The sequence below is a fragment of the Monodelphis domestica genome, chromosome 2 (assembly GCF_027887165.1).
Source record: "Monodelphis domestica isolate mMonDom1 chromosome 2, mMonDom1.pri, whole genome shotgun sequence".
Classification (NCBI taxonomy): Eukaryota; Metazoa; Chordata; class Mammalia; order Didelphimorphia; family Didelphidae; genus Monodelphis; species Monodelphis domestica.
Genome location: NC_077228.1, coordinates 237767077 through 237786760, shown reverse-complemented (window position 1 = coordinate 237786760; position 19684 = coordinate 237767077). Strand labels below are relative to the sequence as shown.

The following is a 19684-nucleotide window of genomic DNA, read 5'->3' as shown; positions in this document are numbered from 1 at the left end:
CTACCTGTAAATCTGAACTTAGCCTTTCTGTACTCAACCAAAACATTAAACATTAAAGGTTTTCTATAGCACTACATCATCAGACCCACATTCTTATCCACATCTTACCTTCCCAAAGTCAAATTCTTTGTCCCAGTCATCAATCACTGTCTCATTCTGGGCCAGTCTACTATACTGAATGGCATCTTGACTGATGGCTGACATCTCACCATCCCATGTCAAAACTACAAAACAGAATAATTATTAATACTTGGTAGACTTAGCTCACTTAGAAACCTAAGTTTCTAACTTACCAAGTGGCATAATGCACTCTTCATTATCACTTGCTACTGTTAAAAAAGTGATTCTCGAGGAGGAGTCAAGATGGCAGCATAGAGGCAGCAAAAGTTCAGACCTCTGAAAACCCTTCCTTACCAATAGAAAACTAAATGCTCCAAGGGGCCTGACAATCAAACCTAACAATAAGACAGAGCCAAGGAACCCTCCCTGCTGGACTCAATTTAAAAGGTACACGCCCAAAAGCCTGAATTCAAGAACACTCTCCTTTAAAGGGAAGGAAGAAGGAAGGTTCTGGGACCCCTCCCCCACCTAGAGCAATAAGCCTTCAGTGGCAGTTGGAACCTCTGGGCAGGCAATGGCACTAGTCTTGAGGGAGTACCTTGAGGGCAAAGCTGTGCCAGGTTCAGAGCATCCGACACAGGCAGTGGGGAAGCATATAGAGGAGAAACACAGAGCACAGAGAGGGAGTCATAGTTGCAGCAGGGATAGACACTCCATATTGCCCCACCCCCACCCTTTCCTGAGGTTTTGGCCCCAGGGCACATCCAGCAACCCAGCCAGAGGACAGGGAAGCTTAAGCTCCAAAACCTGTCCCCCACAGATGGCTGGACTTAATCCCATCATAGTTTCCAGAGGGTAGAGAAACTCAAGCTCCAACACCCCTCCCCCAGGGATTGCACTGAGAGATTTACTGACAAAACTCCAAGAGGGAAGACTGACAGAAAAGCCCAACCGCCCCCCATACCCCCAAAATGAGAGGAGCAAGAGCTCAGGCAACAGCAGGGAGTAAAGAAGGGGTAAATATGAGCAAACAGAAAAAGAAATTACAACCAACAGCTTCTTTACAGGCAATGAACAAAGAGCAAACTAAACAGAGAAGGATAAGGGAACTCCAAGCAAAAAAAAAAAACAGAAAACCCAGTGAACTGGATACAGGCTCTGAAAGAACTCAAAATACAATTCAAAACATAATTAAGAGAGGCTGAAGACAACTTTAAAAGCAAGATAAGTCATCTGGAAACAGAAAACAGTGTCTTCAAAGCCAAAATTAATCAGCTTGAAAATGAGACAAAGGAGATGAAAGATGACCTCCAAAGAAAATCAGACCAGAAGGAGGATGACCAAAAAGCCAGGGATGAAATCCAGTCTTTTAAGAACCAGAATATAACAATTAGAAGCAAGTGACTTCACAAGGCAACAGGTCAGAATAAAACAAAATTAAAAGAATGAAAAAATTGAGGAAAATATGAAGCATCTCATTCACAAAACAGAAGATTTTGAAAATTGTTCCAGGAGAGACAACTTAAGAATCATTGGTCTACCAGAAGACCATGAGAAAAGAAAAAGCCTGGACATCATACACTACAGGAGATTATCCAAGAAAACTGCCCCGATATTCTAGAACAAGAGGGAAAAGTGGAGATTGAAAGAATTCTACAAGAATTCACAGATCGCCTCCTGTACTTAATCCCCAATGGTCAACACCCAGGAATGTTATACCCAAATTCAAGAACTATCAGACCAAGGAAAAATATCATATAAGAATATTTTATATATATATATATATATGTGTGTGTGTGGATACCATGGAACCACAGTGAGGATAACACAGGATCTGGCTGCATCTACACTGAAGGACTGAAAGGCATGGAGTATGATGATTAAAAAGGAGGGAAAAAAGAAAACAAAAACAAAAAAACAAAACTTTTTTAATAGACCCAGTAAGTTAAAATATGTATCCTTATAAGAAAAGAGGTCATTGGTAACTCTTGAAAATTGTTATTATCACCTAGTCAGCTAGAAGAATTACACTTAGAAGGAACAGTGACAAACTGTATAGGATGAAATGCCTAGACCTAAATATGTATATAGATATATGTATGGATAAATACACACACACACACACACACACACACACACACACACACACACACACACCCCTAGAGCTAAAAAAAGAGGTTAATACTAAAAGAAATGGGGAAAGAAACAAAAGGGGGTACATTTATATGTCACAAAGAAGCTCATGGTGGGAGAGGGGAGAACATCAATATACCAGAAGGGTAAAGAGGTTGGAGATAGAAATATTCAACTTTTATGTGCACTGAAATTGACTCAAAGAGGGAAGAGCAATCCAATCCATTGGGGCAGAGAATTGATTTGTGCCCTATAGGGAAGTAGAATGATAACAAATGGACTGGTGGGGAGGGTGTAGTTTAAAAAGACTGTAAAGTAAGGGAGGAATAAGAAGGGAGGGGGGTAGAAAGGGAAGTAAAATAAGGGTGGGAATTAGGGGAAGTGATTAAAAACAAAACATTGGTGTAGAAATAAATAGTGAAAGAAGAAAAGGCAGGACTAGGAGTAGAAATCAGAATGCTGGGAAATACACAGCTGGTAATCAGAACTCTGAATGTGAATGGAATGAACTCATCCATAAAACACAAGCAAATAGCAGAGTAGATTAGAATCCAAAACCCTACAATATGCTGTCTACAAGAAACACACGAGGAAGGTAGATATGCATAGGGTGAAAGTAAGAGGATGGAGCCAAATCTATTGGGTATTGTTACAAGGGAATCACTTTAAAAGACTGATATATATTAATTTAAGGTTGCCAAGGAATTCAGCTATGTAATTCCTAAATGAAAAACTCAAGTCAGCCGTCAGCCTTTTTTGGAGTTTAATTACAATAGGAGCAAGAAAGGAATTAGAGATAGAGAGAAAGAAAAAGAGAGAGAAGGGAATAGGGCTTAAATACCCCTTCTGTTTAGGCTGGGCCAAAAGGCCCAAGCCCTTAGATAGCTGGGGCAAAGAAAAGAGATCAGTCCCTATCACTCACGTGACCAAAATGGAGAAACAGTCTCAGAGGCCCCCACCTTCAGCTTCCTTCAGCGCAAGCATCTCCGAGTCCACCGCAATCACCCCGACCAAACTCCTCAACCACCTCAAGTCTCCAGACCCTCCTATCTTTAAGGAAACCCTCCAAGTTCCTCCTCTCAGTTCTCCCATCTACCAATCACTGTTCATCAATTTCCCTGTGCCAATGGAGGCTCTAGCTTAACCCAGGACCGCCCAGAGGTTTCTGGCTTTTGCACATGTCTGTTGAAGGTCATATTTTCAAATGATTAAATCTTTGATCTAGGCTGCAGCCCTTACTCAATCCTGTTAGGACTGAATAGGGTGGAGATTTATTCCAAGTATCTCCATTGTATCAATTCTAAAATCAATCATGATTCAAAGAAATTCCTGTTCTATGCTTAAGCATAGGTCAAAGTCCTTTCCATTGTTCAGCAAAAGGTTTCTGTCCTAAAGTAATCTGAAGAAGGGAAGAGAAGGAACCTCCCATGCCAATGGGGTTCCCATTCCAATAGACTATCAGTAAGAAATTTTCCAAGTATGAAATATCCCAATGGTGAAATTTCCAACATTTATAAGTCTAAGGAATTTTGAGGTTTACAGTATCAACTGATAAAAAGAAGGCAGGAGTCACAATCATGATATCTGACAAAGCCAAAGTGAAAATAGATCTAATTAAAAGAGTTAGGGAAGGTAATTACATCCTGATAAAAGGCAGTATAGACAATGAGGAAATATCAGTATTCAACATGTATGCCCCAAAAGGCATAGCATCCAAACTGCTAAAGGAGAAACTAGTGGAACTCAAGGATGAAATAGATAGAAAAACTATACTAGTGGGAGACCTGAAGCTTCCTCTATCAGAACTAGAAAAATCAAACCAAAAAATAAATAAGAAAAAGGTAAGAGAAGTGAATGAAATCTTGGAAAAATTAAAGTTAGTAGATATGTGGAGAAAAATAAATAGGGACAAAAAGGAATACATCTTCTTTTCAGAAGCACATCGTACATTCACAAGTGCAAAAGAGTAGAAATAATAAATGCAACCTTCTCAGATCACAATGCAATGAAAATAATAATTAGTAAGGGTATATGGAGAGGTAAATAAAAAATTAATTGGAAATTAAACAATATGATTCTCCAAAATCAGTTAAAGAACAAATCATAGAAACAATTAGTAACTTCATTGAAAAAAAATGACAATGATGAGACATCCTTTGAAAACCTATGGAATGCAGCCAAAACAGTACTCAGGGGGAAATTTATATACTTGAGTTCAAATATTAAAAATTAAGGAGGTCAGAGGTCAATGAATTGGGCATGCAAATTAAAAAACTAGAAAATGAACAAATTAAAAATCCTAAGATGAAGACTCAATTGTAGATCCTAAAGAACTACTGATTTAATAAATAAGACTAGAAGCTGGTACTTTGAAAAAACAAATAAAATAGAGAAAGTACTGGTCAGTCTAATTAAAAAAAGTAAAGAAGAAAACCAAAATGACAGTATCCCAAGATGAAAAGGGAGACTTGACCTCTAATGAAGAGGAAATTAAGACAATCATTAAAAACTATTATGCCCAATTATATGGCAATCTAGGTGATATTGATGAATACTTACAAAAATATAAATTACCTAGACTAACAGAGGAAGAAATAAATTACCTAAATAACCCATATCAGGAAAAGAAATTGAACAAGCCATCAAAGAACTCCCTAAGAAAAAATCCCCAGGGCCTAGAGGATTCACAAATTAATTCTATCAAACATTCAATCCCAATTATTATGCAAACTATTTGACAGAATAAGCAAAGAAGGAGTTCGACCAAATTCATTTTACGACACAAATATGGTACTGATCCCAAAGCCAGGCAGGTCAAATAAAGAGAAAGGAAACTATAGACCAATCTCCTTAATGAATACAGATGCAAAAATCTTAAATAGGATACTAGCAAAAAGACTCCAGCAAGTCATCACAAGGGTTATTCACTATGACCAGGTAGGATTCATACTGGGAATGCAAGGATGGTTGAATATTAGGAAAACCATTCACATAATTGACCATATTAACAAGCAAACCGACAAAAATAACACGATTATCTCAATAGATGCAGAAAAAGCCTTTGATAAAATACAATACCCATTCCTATTGAAAACACTAGAAAGTATAGGAAAAGAAGGGCCTTTCCTAAAAATAATAAACAGTATATATCTAAAACCATCAGCAAACATCATATGCAATGGTGATTAACTAGAAGCCTTCCCGATAAGATCAGGAGTCAAAAAAGGATGCCCATTATCACCTCTATTATTTAACATTGTACTAGAAACACTAGCAGTAGCAATTAGAGAAGAAAAAGAAATTGAAGGTATTAAAATTGGCAATGAGGAGACCAAGCTATCACTCTTTGCGGATGATATGATGGTCTACTTAAAGAATCCTAGAGAATCAACCAAAAATTTAGTCAAAATAATCAACAACTTTAGCAAAGTTGCAGGATACAAAATAAACCCGCATAAGTCATCAGCATTTCTATATATCTCCAACCCTTCAGAAGCAAGAATTAGAGAAATTCCATTTAAAATCACCCTAGACAATATAAAATACTTAGGAATCTATCTGCCAAGACAAACACAGGAACTATATGAACATAACTACAAAACACTCTCCACACAATTAAAACTAGACCTAAACAATTGGAAAAACATCGACTACGCATGGGTAAGACGAGCTAACATAATAAAAATGACAATCCCACCCAAATTAACTTAGTGCCATACCCATTGAACTACCAAAAAACTTTTTTACTGAATTAGAAAAAAACATAACAAAGTTCACTTGGAAGAATAAAAGATCAAGGATATCCTGGGAAATCATGAAAAAAAAATGTGAAGGAAGGAGGCCTTGCAGTCCCAGATCTCTAACTATACTATAAAGCAATGGTCATCAAAACAATTTGGTACTGACTAAGGGACAGAAAGGAGGATCAGTGGAACAGACTTGGGATAAGTGACCTCAACAAGGCAATCTATGACAAGCCCAAAGATCTCAGCTTTTGGGACCAAACCCCACTATTTGATAAAAACTGCTGGGAAAATTGGAAGATAGTATGGGACAGATTAGGTTTGGATCAACACCTCACACCCTACACCAAGATAAACTCAGAATGGGTGAATGACTTAAATATAAAGAAGGAAACTATAAGCAAATTAGGTGAACACAGAATAACATACATGTCAGATCTTTGGAAAAGGAAAGACTTTAAAACCAAGCAAGAGCTAGGAAAAATCACAAAATGTAAAATCAATCATTTTGAGTACATCAAATTAAAAAGTTTTGTACAAACAAAACTAATGCAACCAAAATTAGAAGCAACAAATTGTGAAACAATCTTCATAACAAAAACCTCTGACAAAGGTCTAATTACCCAAATTTATAATGAACTAAACTAACTGTACAAAAAAATCAAACCATTCTCCAATTGATAAATGGGCAAGGGACATGAATAGGAAATTTTCAGTTAAAGAAATCAAAACTATTAATAAGCACATGAAAAAATGTACTAAATCTCTTACAATCAGAGAAATGCAAATCAAAACAACTCAGAGGTATCCCCTCATACCTAGCAGATTGGCTAACACGACAGCAACAGAAAGCAATGAATGCTGGAGGGGATGTGGCAAAGTGGGGACACTAATTCATTGTTGGTGGAGTTGTGAATCTGGAACTATGCCCAAAGGGAGCTAAAAGACTGTGCTCTTTGATCCAGCCATAGCACTGCTGGGTTTGTACCCCAAAGAGATAATAAGGAAAAAGACTTGTATAAGAATATTCATAGCTGTGCTCTTTGTGGTGGCAATAAATTGGAAAATAAGGGGATGCCCTTCAATTGGGGAATGGTTGAACAAATTGTGGTATATGTTGGTGATGAAATGCTATTGTGCTCAAAGGAATAATAAAGTGGAGGAATTCCATGGGAACTGGAATGACCTCCAGGAATTGAAGCAGAGCAAAAGGAGCAGAACCAGAGTCCGATACACTGTGGTACAATCGAATGTAATGGACTTCTCATTAGTGGCAATGCAGTGATCCTGAACAACTTGGACGAATCTACGAGAAAAAATATTATCCACATTCAGAGGACAAACTGTGGGAGTAGAAACACAGAAGAAAAACAACTACTTGTATACATGAAACGAGGGGATATGGCTGGTGATGTAGACTCTAAATGAACATCCTAATGCAAACACCAACAAAAAATAGGTTTTGAACAAGGACACATGTAATACCCAATAAAATTGCACACCGGCTGCAGGAAGGGTGAGGGGAAGGGAGGGGAGGTAAAGAAATAATGTGATTCTTGTGACCAAGGAATAATGTTCTAAATTGACTAAATAAATTCAAGGACTAGAAAAAAAAATAAAGTGATTCTGGGGGACAGCTGGTGGATTGAGAGCCAGACCTAGAGATGGGAGGTCCTAAGTTCAAATCCGGCCTCAGACACTTCCCAGCTATGTGATTCTGTGCAAGTTACTTGACTCCCAATGCTCAGCTGTTACCACTCTTCTGCCTTGGAGCCAATACATAGTATTGTGAGGGTTTAAAAACAAGTTATTCTCTTTCAGCATTAATTGTTTCATCTAATTCTTTTGGGAAGTCCTTTAGATTAGTAATAGCAATAGAATCTGGCAGAAGAGTTGACAGAAGCCAAATTCTACCTCTACCTTGTGATCCTGATTATAGTTTTCACACCTTTTTTGTTGGGGGGTGGGAGGTGTGATACTGAATAGAAAAGTTCTTTTACACAGTTACCTAGGGAAAGAACTGAATGCTAAATTTGGAATGTTCTTTGAAACACACTAGAGTAGCACAAAAGAGACCCAATAGTTTCTAGGATAGAAGAAATTAGGCTCCTATAGTTTGGTGAAAACAGAAAGGTAATGCCTTAGGCCAGAACTCTAGTAGGTTGTACATCTGATGCCCCAGCAGGCTAAATTATCTGAGATAAATAATGCTACTATGAAAGCTGCTGCTGTATCAAGGTCAAGTAGTTATTACTGTTCCTCCCCTCCACTCCCTTTCTTGGATACCTAGAGGATGAGTCTCTGAGTACTGTTAATTAATGAGAATAATTAGCACTCACCACCCCCTCCAAAAATATAAAACTATAAGTAGTGCCATAGTTGAGTACTGAACTGGTCCCAGGCAAATTTAATGGCATTTAGCCTCCCAATGTTTTAGGCAACTTTCTAAGATTCTAAACTATAGAAAAGGTGCTGATCTGAACTGGCAGAATTTCATCATCTGGAAGTTCCCTATACCGATGCAACCATAGGTTCAGCCACTATCCTTGTTCACAGGTAAAATATACTGGAGTTGTAGAATTAGATAAATAATTCTATAAAGGGAAGTAAAGGTCCTTTTATAGCCCCATCCACTAGTACAGATATGCAGGAAAGGAATGGAGAACTGGAAGTGAGAGAGATATAGAACAGTTAGCCAATAAACATTATTAAGCATCTATGCTATGTTAGGCACTGTACTAAATGTCAGGGATACAAAAAAAAGACAAAGACAAACTAACTAAAACTTTTCAAGAGGCTTAAACAAACACATGCATGCACATGTGTACACATACAAAAAAAAATCCAACAAGATACATACAAGAAAAATTGGGAATAATCAACAGAGGGATGGCACTAGCATTAAGGTGGACCAGGAAAAGCCTTCTTGTAGAAGGAAGAATCTAAGCTGAGATTTGAAAGAAACTAAAGAAGGCAAGAAGTAGAAAGGATGCAGTACATTCCAAGCATAGGAGATAGCCAGTGAAAAGATACAGGAGATGGAGGACTGAATTCGAGGAATAATAAAAAGGCCACTGTTTTTGAATATGGGATATGTGGAGGGGGGAAATATATCATTTAAGGGGCCTGGAAAGGTAAGAAAAGGCCAAGTTTTGAAGAACTTTAAATACAAAAAAAGACTTTATCTCTGATCCTGGAGATAATAGGGAGCCACTAGAATTTGTTTTATTTTTTTTTAAACCCTTACCTTCTTAAAATCAATTCTGAACATTGGTTCCAAGGCAGAAGAATGGTAGGGGCTAGACAATTGGAGTGAAGTGACTTGTTCAAGGTCACACAGGTAGGAAATGTCTGAGGTTACATTTGAACCCAGAACTCCCCAATTCCAAGCAAGGCAGAAGAATGGTAGGGGCTAGACAATTGGAGGGAAGTGACTTGCTCAAGGTTACACAGATAGGAAATGTCTGAGGTTACATTTTAACCCAGGACTTCCCAATTCCAAGCCTGGCCCTGTGTCTACTGAACCATCCAGCTGTACCTAAGACATTAGAATTTAAAGAGTAGGGGGCTGGCCATCAGTCCTGCAAGAATGAAAAATAAGCTAAAGTCAGGCATACAAAGCAGAAACACAAATCCTTGCTCTCCAGCTCAAATCTAATGGGGAAAGACTATATGCAAACTAACTAACTAACTAACTAACTAACTAACTAACTAACTAACTCTCTTTCTCATATAAAATTAAATGGGGATAGTCACAGAGTAAAGGAATTGGCATTAAGGACACCAGTTAAGGCTTCCTGCAGAAGGTGGGACCTTTAGCTGAGACTTGGAAAGTCAAAGAGGATGGAGATGAGAAGAATTTTTCTTTTTTTTCTTAACCCTCTACCCTAGAAGCAATGATTAAATGAAAAGAACTTTCTGAATATGGGATTTGCTTCACGTAAATTTAACTATGCAAGGTCTGTATACGTAGTTTTGTATCTCTTTCTCATGTTTGCCTTTGGTAAAGAGTGCCTGCATATATATAATAAATCCAATGGTCCTTACAAAAGTTTAGTGTAAAGAAGTGGCAAACTGTGTGAGCAGGCTCTCTTTCTTTTGCCATGAATGGAATAGGGGATAGAGTTCAGGGCTTATAGTCAGGAAGCCCCGAGTACAAATCTTGCTTAGACCCTTATTAGCTATATAACCCTGAGCAAGTCACTTAAACACTGCCTGTCTGATTTCTCAACTGTAAAATAGGAATAACAGCACCTACCTCTCAGGGTTGTTGTGAGGACCAAAAGATATCTGTAAAACACTTAACACACTGTCTGACACATATTAAGTACTTATTAAATGTCTGTTTCCTCACTTCCCCATAATTCCCTGGCAAAATACTCATTTGTATCCCATATTCCTCCTTTCTTATTCTACCTTGACCTGGTAATTTCATTCATTTCCCCCTATGGAACTCCCTAATATCTTTTTCTTTTCATCCCTATCCCTGATGATGTTCCCTTTGGTGACTTTAGTAGCCCATGCCACATTAAATAAAAGGTTTATTGCTTTAAAAAAAAAAAAGTCAATCTTCCTCAATAAAGATGGCCATGAGAGGCAAAAAAAAAAAAGGGTCAAAGATCATTTGGTTAAGTATTCCATAATACCTAAATTTACCTTTAGAAAAATAAAAATCTAACAATCAAAGCACTCTTTGAACACTAAAAAATATCAATTTAAAAATTATATCGTTACACTTATAACTCAGTCATTTTCTTCAGTGATAAACAGTATAAGAGATTTGCTGCTACTAAGGATGACAATTTATTAACATACTTTTAATTTTTTAACTGTTTTTTTCTAATCTAATTACATAGCATTTCATAACAGTATTAGTAATTACATAGTATTTCACAATAGTATTCCAGGACCCCTTCACTCACTTTTACATCTACGTATCAAGTACTTTTGAGAATTTGGGAAATCTTAGCCAAAGGAACAAAAAATGGACTTGACCTCGAAAGGTAGTACCTTTTTTCCCATAAGCTTTATCAGATGAATACTTGAGCAATTCCTGGACTACATTAGATTCTTTCTCTCTATTCCAGAGCTGAAGAGGAGCCTGTTTCTTCTCTGTAAACAGAATAACAGAATTACATTTACAGATATCTTCAATTTAAACCATTTAAGGGTCTATATCATTTAAGAAATACATTTCATTGACATATTTTACCTTGACATCACAATCATTAATGGAAAAATATCCCTTCTACCCATAATGGAATCCTCTCTTATAACAAACACATGTTTAAGTAAAATGTTTAAGTAAAAACATTCAATAAGACAAGACATATACAAAATTCTGTCCTAGTAATCCTTCTCTCCTTTCTGCTCTGATAATTAAGGTATGTCAGTTATCTAGGACCACCACTGGCTTTTCAGTTCCATGGTTTAGCTTTCCCTTAGTGATCTTTTTATTTACACTGTTGTTATTAACTGTATGTATTGTTTTGCTTCTGCTTCTTTTTCATTGACTCAGTTGATAAAAATTTTCGCATGGCAAAGACATTATAATAGTAGAGATGAGGTGATTAGGATTTGATGACAATAACCATTAAAAATACCTAATCCCGTAACTGTGCCATTCTATTTACCCAACAATCTTCTGATATTGATTTTTCCAAATAGATTGAGAAAAGAATTAACTGATTGATTGACATGATTACTTTGGCCATCTTGGCAGTTATATTTCTGAGTGTAAATTTAATAAAATGACACAGTGTTAGTACCCTATTATCAATTTGGTTAGTTATGAATCAGTTCTCCAGAATCTGATCATCTCTAGGTGAACTTACTATACTTTATATTTGAGGTGTCCTGAGGCTCTACTGGAGTACTAGATAGTCTCTATCAACTTTTAAACCTCAGATAATCTGAAAATAGTAAATCTATCATGACTGCTATTCCATCTACATTCCCAGCAGTGAAACATGCATGGCGGATTAATATGTTGGACGGGAGAATGAACTGTGCTATTTATTAACAACTACATATACTATTTTGTATGATTCATGTCTGAGCCTCATTATCCTCTTGAATAAAATGTGGAATTCTCTAAAATACCCTATCTCCCTGTTTCTGTGTTTTTGGATAACTTATGCTGGAAAGTCACAAATCATAGTAAAACAGAAGTTTCAGGATTCAAATAACAATCTGTCTGAAAATCAGAATGCCCAAAAACTAGAAATAAAAGACAAAGTGGAACAAGAAATACCATCAGTCATAAAAGACATTATTCTCTCAAACTCCCCACATCCTAATCACCCCTATCTCACCCAAAAACATATATGGAGCAACATTTCCAGGATGCTGGCCATTCAAAGCTTGAGACTGATTGCTATCCTTGCAAAAAGTGTTTTCTTTAGGGATGACCTTGGGGTCATTTTGGCAGTCCTTTCTCTGGTGTTTTTGGTGCTCATTTTCTTCTCCTTCCTGTTCTGAATCTTGCTTTCTTTTCTTTTTTTTCTTTTTCCTTGGAGTCTCTGTAATGGACTCTGGTTCTTCCTTGTCCCAAATAGAGCAGCTGCTGTAGAATTATGAGAAATAGTTGAGTCTTACTCAAAACAAAAGAATGAAAAGAAACTTCAATTCAAATAAAAAACCATTATACAGTTTTCTTCCACCTATCTATAATTTAGCAAGAAATAGTCCCCACAAACTATCACCCAAATTCTACTAGGGACTTTACAGAAAGACAAAAAAACCCCCAAAAAACAAAAAACAAGTATACTGCCTAAATAAACTCAAACTATTTAACACTCAGTTAAAATAAGCAATAAATGTATGGAGGACTTCCATCAATTACATTATATCACAGACTAGGATTAACCAGATTGAGACACCAGGAGAGAATGTATTAAATCCAATTAAACCAACCACAGCTTAAAGCTTTGTATGTAATATTCTACTCCCACTTTCCATAAAGAACCTAGAATGTAAGTTTAAACTTGATAAAAGATGTACTGTCTGATGCCTTTTTACCACCTTCCCTTACCTATCCAAAGATGATTTCTGATAATGACAATGTTCTTCATTACATTCCTCCATTCTCTTTCTTTTTTTCTCCTTCTTCTTGCTAAGGTAGTGGGCATCAGTCATATCTCCTTTGTGACTGTCATTCATCTCTTGGTTTTTGCTTTCTTCTTCCAGCCCATTAACAGCCACATCTAAACATAACTTTGTTCCTATCTCACTATTGCAACTCTGTGTTTGTTCTTCCTGAATAAGAGATGCAGCAACTTCTATCCAGGATCTGTGCTTCCTCTTTTTCTTTTTCTTTATATGAGAAAGATCAGCTGCCTTCCCATTTCTTTGTGATATTTCTTCTTCCAAACTTCTGATTGGCCTGTCTTCTCCTATATGCTTTTTCCTTCTCTTTTTGGAGAAGCTGTAAGGGGCACTGCTGGTCCCCTGCTGCTGGTGTGAAGGGGACACAAAGTCCCCATTTACCTGAGGCAGGGGATTGGAAGCAAAGGAGCAGCTATGTGGTTCAGTCATTCCTGAAGGCCTGAGGCTGGAGGGTAGTGGTGAAGCTTTGATTGAGTAGGAGTTGAAGGCAGACTTCATAGTATTTGATGATTTGAGAGGTGAAACAGCCCTAAAGACAGAAAGGTAGGCACAGAAAAAATTAGTTCCAAAAGAACCAAGTTGAGCTCATCTTTCCTGAAATTCAATTTCAAATGAATCTTAAACATTGTTTTCCTTTAAGTATCTTAATGCAGAGTGCTTTGAGATGAATAAATTAAAGGAAACAAAACATGTCTACATGGCACCTGGGATTAATTTGTTTTTATAAAACCAAATTTAACATCAACTATTATTTTTCCTTACACAGTTTGCCTTCAAAAAGTTCAAAAGTACTTCTGAAAATTCTGAAATGTTTTTAAAATTAAATGTTACCAGAATTTGAAAATTAATAGAGAACATCCTTAATCAGGAAATCTTGGAAACAATTAAATGCCTAAATACTTCATTTCCCAGCTCCAAAAGTATCAAGTAAAGAAACTGTATAATACCTCCAAGTAAAAGATCCATGTATCTCCTATTATCATTCTTTACTAAAAATGGAAATAAGCAATCTATATAAAACAGAACTATATAGTTATGATAAAATTGTCAAAAGAAACCCAATTCAAAACAAAACCATAAAAGTTTCTAGTCATATTTCTAAAGAATTTTCCTTTCATGGAAACCAAACTAGGAAGAAAAAGTTGAAAGTAAATGCCCTCTCAATATCCCAAATCTCATCCAGATGAATAAACAGTAAGCAATAGGTCTTAGTCAGAGTATTAGTATTACTATGCACTTCAAGCACTGAAACTGAGAGAAAAAGGAACCAACAATGTTTAGCAGAAATATTTGTTGAATTTGGTACCCAAACCTTATCCTTTCTTCCTAATTCAAAAAAGGTCAAATATTTTTCCAGAGGTCTCTGACCCTTCTCTTTCTTTATCTTTTTTTATTGATCCTTTAAATTACAATTCTAGAGTTTATTTGTTTTTTCTTTCCTTAATACATAAACATGTCAGGTCCTACACTTAATAAAAAAAAACTAATGAAACAGAAAATAAAAGAAGTAGAATAATATCAGAATTCACAGCATCAGATACCATCAGACAAAGGGAAAAAGCAAAATGCATAGAGTTCATACTCCCAGGAGGTTTTCTGGTTTGGACTGACACCAATAAACCAACGTACCACCTTTCCAATTAATGATGAATGAATAGCACCACATTTCAATATTTTTCTTGATATGCTCTGGGACTACATTGTTTAGGTAGGACGGGTGGAAACACTTTTTTTTTAAAATGAGGGCCTCAATTCTTACTGCTATCTTTTGTTTTTTACATCACCTTTATTTCTGATTTTATCTTCCTTTTTCAAAGTATAACAAGATTACTCGAGGAAGTCTTAGTATATAGTTGATAAAACATATATTTATGTCTAATATCATATATGCATATGGAACACAATCTCAGAAAAATAAGAATGATGAAAACAAGCTATTGGAAACAGCTTTCTTTTACCAAGGAAGTATCCTCTCTCAAATTTCTAATAAGTAAAAAGAAACAATGAGGACTATGTATTACTGTCACATTTACCATCCTTTGTTTGCTTCCTTTTTGCCCCAGATTAGAACAGATGATCATCCTTTTGATTAGAGTTCTGTGTATACAACTCACCTGATTTTACTGACAGGCCAAGAAGAAGTGAAGACAGGGTGGGTGATTTTCGTGGGGTAGGTGTGGTCAGCAAATGATGAATGGGGAGGTGAATGGAGGTCATTGGCGGTCGCCCTCCGTAGGGTGCTGGCCTGTAGTTATCGACATAAATAAAAACTTGGTGGTCTAAAAAAGGTTTCCGTGAGTGAAGAGGAAAAAAATAAAAATAAAAATGAGGGGAAAGAAGAGCCCAGAAAGAGGGAAGGTTGGTATGGGCAGGGAAAGAAAACAAAAAACAAACAGAGAAGGTAAGGGGTGAGAAATGATAGAAGAAGAATCAGAAGTGTTTTTGGTTAGAAACAAAAAGGAAAAAAAGAAGGAAATTTCAACAGAAATCTTAGCATAACATTTACTATCTTCTTGTTACTTCCTCATGCTCCATAAAGGAGATGGCTGCCATTTTCCATGCTGATGGTTCCCTGCCAAACTCCACCTCACCCAGGCCTCCTGTGGATTCAGTGGCAAGGAGATCTATCTGAGCAAAAGACCCTAAGTTATTTTTACTGATGTTCACCCTAAATTCTGAGAGTAAGAAATTGGGATTTAGCTTATTCATCCACCTATCATCCAATAAGCAATTAACTGGAGCTTTAGACAACTCTTCCTTTTCATTTTCCTAGAATTCTCAAAATGAATTTTACCTCCATTAATAATAAGTATTGATGAGTTAATACAAGAAAGTGCAAGGCTTTCTTAAAACCTCTGATCTCTACCTTTCCCATCCCCAGCTACCACTATCATAACCCAAGAGGATGCTATAAATAAGTTTAATTTTTTTGAATTGAGGTCCTAATCCCTATAGTTTCTCTTCTTATACTCTATAATTCTAAAATTGGAATGCAAATCAAACCTGCCTCTCTAGCCCCATGGATCACATGCAGAGGATGAGACCTCACATACCCACCTTCTTGGAAGAAAGGGCCAGTTTTTTGGCTGGTGGGGGGGACATGATGCTTGTAGGCTCAGTGGCAGTATTGGTCAGGACAGGGGACTTTAACTTCACCATCTTAGAATCCTCTCCACCAGGTGGCTCTTTGGCACGCTCACCAGCAGAATAGTCTGTTTCCTGAGAAGTATAGAAACAGCCAACTCCACTCTTCGAGGTCTCGGGCCCCCTGGCTGTCTCACCACTGGAAGAGTATTCAGGGCTGGAGCTGATGGAATCCTTCCTCTTGGGATCTGAACACTCACCATTACTCTTTGGCCCATGGCCATTGATAGTCACTTCAGGCAGGAGCTTAGGTGAGGTAGCTAGTACAGCATTCTTGCTCTCCCATGAGCTTTGCCTACGACTCTCAAGTTTTGTGCTGCTTAAGTTGCTGATGCCATTTAACCCCTGAGACATTTTTAGTGAGGGAGAAAGGTGTTGCAGGGAGAGAGGCTTCTTAACCTTTTTTCCCAGTTTATCCAGTATGATGGGTCCATGGATAGGCTTTGAACAAAGTTTTGGGGACAGGGACCCCAAGGGCAGCTTTAGTTGAACACTTCCATTTTGTGATTTAAGGCCTACTACAAAGCTATTTCTGGAAACTGGGACACCATTTTCTTCTGCTGTTTGCAATTTTTTCACCGATACCAAGTCCAATTTCTAAAGGAAGTCCAAGAAGAAAGCACAGTATAAGGATTTTGAAGTATACAAAAACAAAAAACTATTAGGCAAAACTAACTCTCAACTACAAAGCAAATTTTGCTTTGAAAAGCCTGAAGGAAGAAACATGTAGAGCTAAATACAGTAAAGAAGATTGATTCCATTCATTTTAATACCATTATACCATCTAAGGAGATGGTCTGATACATTTTCCAAACTTATGTATGGACAGATCTTCTCTAGAGAAAGAAGAAACAAAGCCTACTGTGCAGTTTTTAGTTAAGTCTGGTTACCTTTTATGATTCATTCTACCCCCTCCCCTCCCCTTACTCAACTTCTGCTTCTATCCAATGCAAGAAGAGAGTAAAATCACACAAATTGCTTGAAAGTGATTTCAATCTCTGCTAAGCAAAGAAATGATCCAGTGAGAATCACCTCTACTAGGTTTCTTTTTCCCTAATGATAATGATTTGACAGCTGCATAAGTATGCATATAGCATAAGCTGCTATAGACTACTCTTGTTCCCTGCAAGGAGAGGTTTTGATCCTCTAGAAATTACTTACCTTTCCAATTAGTGGTGAGGGAACAATACCATTACTAATATTTTTCTTGATGTGTTCTGGAACTACATTGTTTGTTCGAGTAGGAAGGGCAGAGGCAGTTTTTGCAATGGGGCCCTCAGGACTCTTCTTAGAGCCTGGAATTCTGGAAAGAGAAGGAAGTTGGTCAGTAACAAAAGACAACACAACAAAGTGAGACAATTAAGCAAAAACTAAGCAAAATAACCATGGCAGAATCACAGAATGGAAGTGTTCAACTAAAGCTGCCCCTGGGGTCCCTGTCCCCAAAATATATAGCCAGAGCAGAGGTCCCCTTAAGGATACTAAATGCTCCATATAGAATCACCAGATAAATCTTACCTTCCCCTATAAAATATGACTTTGTACAGATTCAAATATCTAAGTCAAAGTCAGCACAAAGCATACCAAACCATAGTTAAAGGTCCTTTTCCAAGTGATAACTTCCTGATTAGTTGAGTTTCAAGACAGTTAATCTAATTCTCAAATGCTTCATTTTAATTCAGTAGCAAATGATTGATTGCTGAGACATGAACAAATAACATTTTAAGAAAACCTATATGATAGCTACCTCTAGCTGCATTCTAAATTTAGATTCCAAAGATTTCAATTCACTATCATTTTGTTAACCATGTCCTTCTCTGGGAAAGTACATAAAGGATGGCTACTGTCTTCTATTTTAGAATAGTATTCAACAAAAACCTTAAAGACATGGAAATACAAAGGAAGCTGGGTAATGTCAGAATTCAAAGCTTTAAATGTCATAGGGCAGATTTTCTCACATATTCCCTAGATGATGTTTATATTTCAGTTTAGAAACAAGATGGATTATTTTTAAAAGGGTCTTTTCTGGCATAGCCTTGCCCTCAGTGGATATTCTAGAATATAGGGAAGTTCTATGGTATATCCATTTGGGGATGGTCCTTAAAGTTATAGGCCAAACTAAAACTAACACCCAACTAAAGTAGCATCCAAGAGGCTATCCACATCAGGAATCCATGTTAGAACTTCCAAAGCCAGTTTGAAATTGCTTGTGTTTTTGGAGATTACAAATGAAATTGTTTGTCCAAGTATCTGTCCCCTCCTGGGATTTCCAATTAATTTCCATTGAAAGAACCTAAAAAGAAACCTAAAGGAAAGACCTAAAGAGAGACATTCAAAGGACTCACCTGAGATAGAACAGAACATAGGCTTGCTGATTCAGGACCACTTTGATATTACTAGAATGGACCAAAGAATCATTCATCTGATACCACTGCCCATTGCTAGCCTAAAATCATGAATAAAAAAGTCAATAAAGGTGTTAAGACTCCCTTCTCTATTTTGATTATTAAATGTTTTTAAATTAAGAACCACAATATGTAATTTCTCATACAATGCCCTATATAACTAAGAGCACAGAAAATATTGGGTTTGCTAATAATTTCTAATTCTTTCACATCTCATCATTCCTCAGCTTCTTTTTCCCAAGAGATATGAAAGGCTGATCTCCATACTTTCTATCACATGCAAATACATTCCATTAGTCAAGATTCTTCTGAATATTTATCAGGCAAAGCCTTTTATAACCCAAGCAATTAGTTTCCAATTTTTTCTCTACATTGATAACTAGAGATTCTAATGGGTTTTTAAAAAAAAAAATTGATTCCTCTACATTTTAAGGAGAATATAGAACTACATGCTGCTAGAAAGATTTTCTATTTTCCCTAAAAGTTTTGAAAAGGTTAAGTAAGCAGGGTTTATGTGACTTCTAAAGACTGGTGTCCATGCAACAAAATACAATGCTTATTTGTCAAGAATCTATTACCAAATACACTGGTTGTACCTAAAAAAAGGCACTTACCTTGACATAACAGTAATAATGTCCAGCATGGCAGCTATAACCTGAATGGACAAGTACAGCATATAATCCATACATAACAGGGTCACCATTACTTTGGGACATATATGGACGTATATTAAGAAATTCTGGATATCCCACATCCTGTTACAAAAGAAAACAGAAATTAGAATTCATATCAAGATAAAATGTCAATTTCTTTTTCATCCATATCATGAAAAAGCAAATGTGATTACATGAATAACTCAGTAGTTCAAAGTATTTGGCCATGCCACAATTTATGACAAAAGCTTAAGGAACAAATAATTCTTCCTTTAAGATGTGATTTTGTAGACACATCAGGAGACTTCAGCTTTATTCTTACAGTTCCTTTTCTCACCACCCCCTTTCCTAAAAGTAAATAAAATGGAAATAAACCTTGTTCTTCACTATTATCTCCACAGACAGCACTGCCAAGAAATATGAGATAATACCTAATCTG

General features: G+C 36.7%; 1 protein-coding gene across 9 annotated transcripts in view; it reads right to left on the bottom strand.

Moving 5' to 3' along the window:
* USP36 (ubiquitin specific peptidase 36) overlaps positions 1 to 19684 on the bottom strand; it is a 231280-nt gene that overhangs the window by 184430 nt on the left and 27166 nt on the right. For 8 of the 9 annotated variants that reach the window (XR_008916450.1, XR_008916449.1, XM_007482929.3 and 5 more), the window contains 9 exons: positions 19207 to 19347; positions 18533 to 18633; positions 17349 to 17490; positions 16101 to 16784; positions 15158 to 15288; positions 12970 to 13572; positions 12251 to 12501; positions 10947 to 11048; positions 109 to 224 (listed from right to left, as the gene is read on the bottom strand). Coding sequence is in view for 7 of the 9 variants with exons in the window: in XM_007482929.3 (XP_007482991.2) it covers positions 109 to 224; positions 10947 to 11048; positions 12251 to 12501; positions 12970 to 13572; positions 15158 to 15288; positions 16101 to 16784; positions 17349 to 17490; positions 18533 to 18633; positions 19207 to 19347 (2271 nt within the window). In the remaining 2 variants the exon portion in view is untranslated. The remainder of the gene's footprint in view (positions 1 to 108; positions 225 to 10946; positions 11049 to 12250; positions 12502 to 12969; positions 13573 to 15157; positions 15289 to 16100; positions 16785 to 17348; positions 17491 to 18532; positions 18634 to 19206; positions 19348 to 19684) is intronic. The other variant, XM_007482934.3, reaches the window with a different exon arrangement.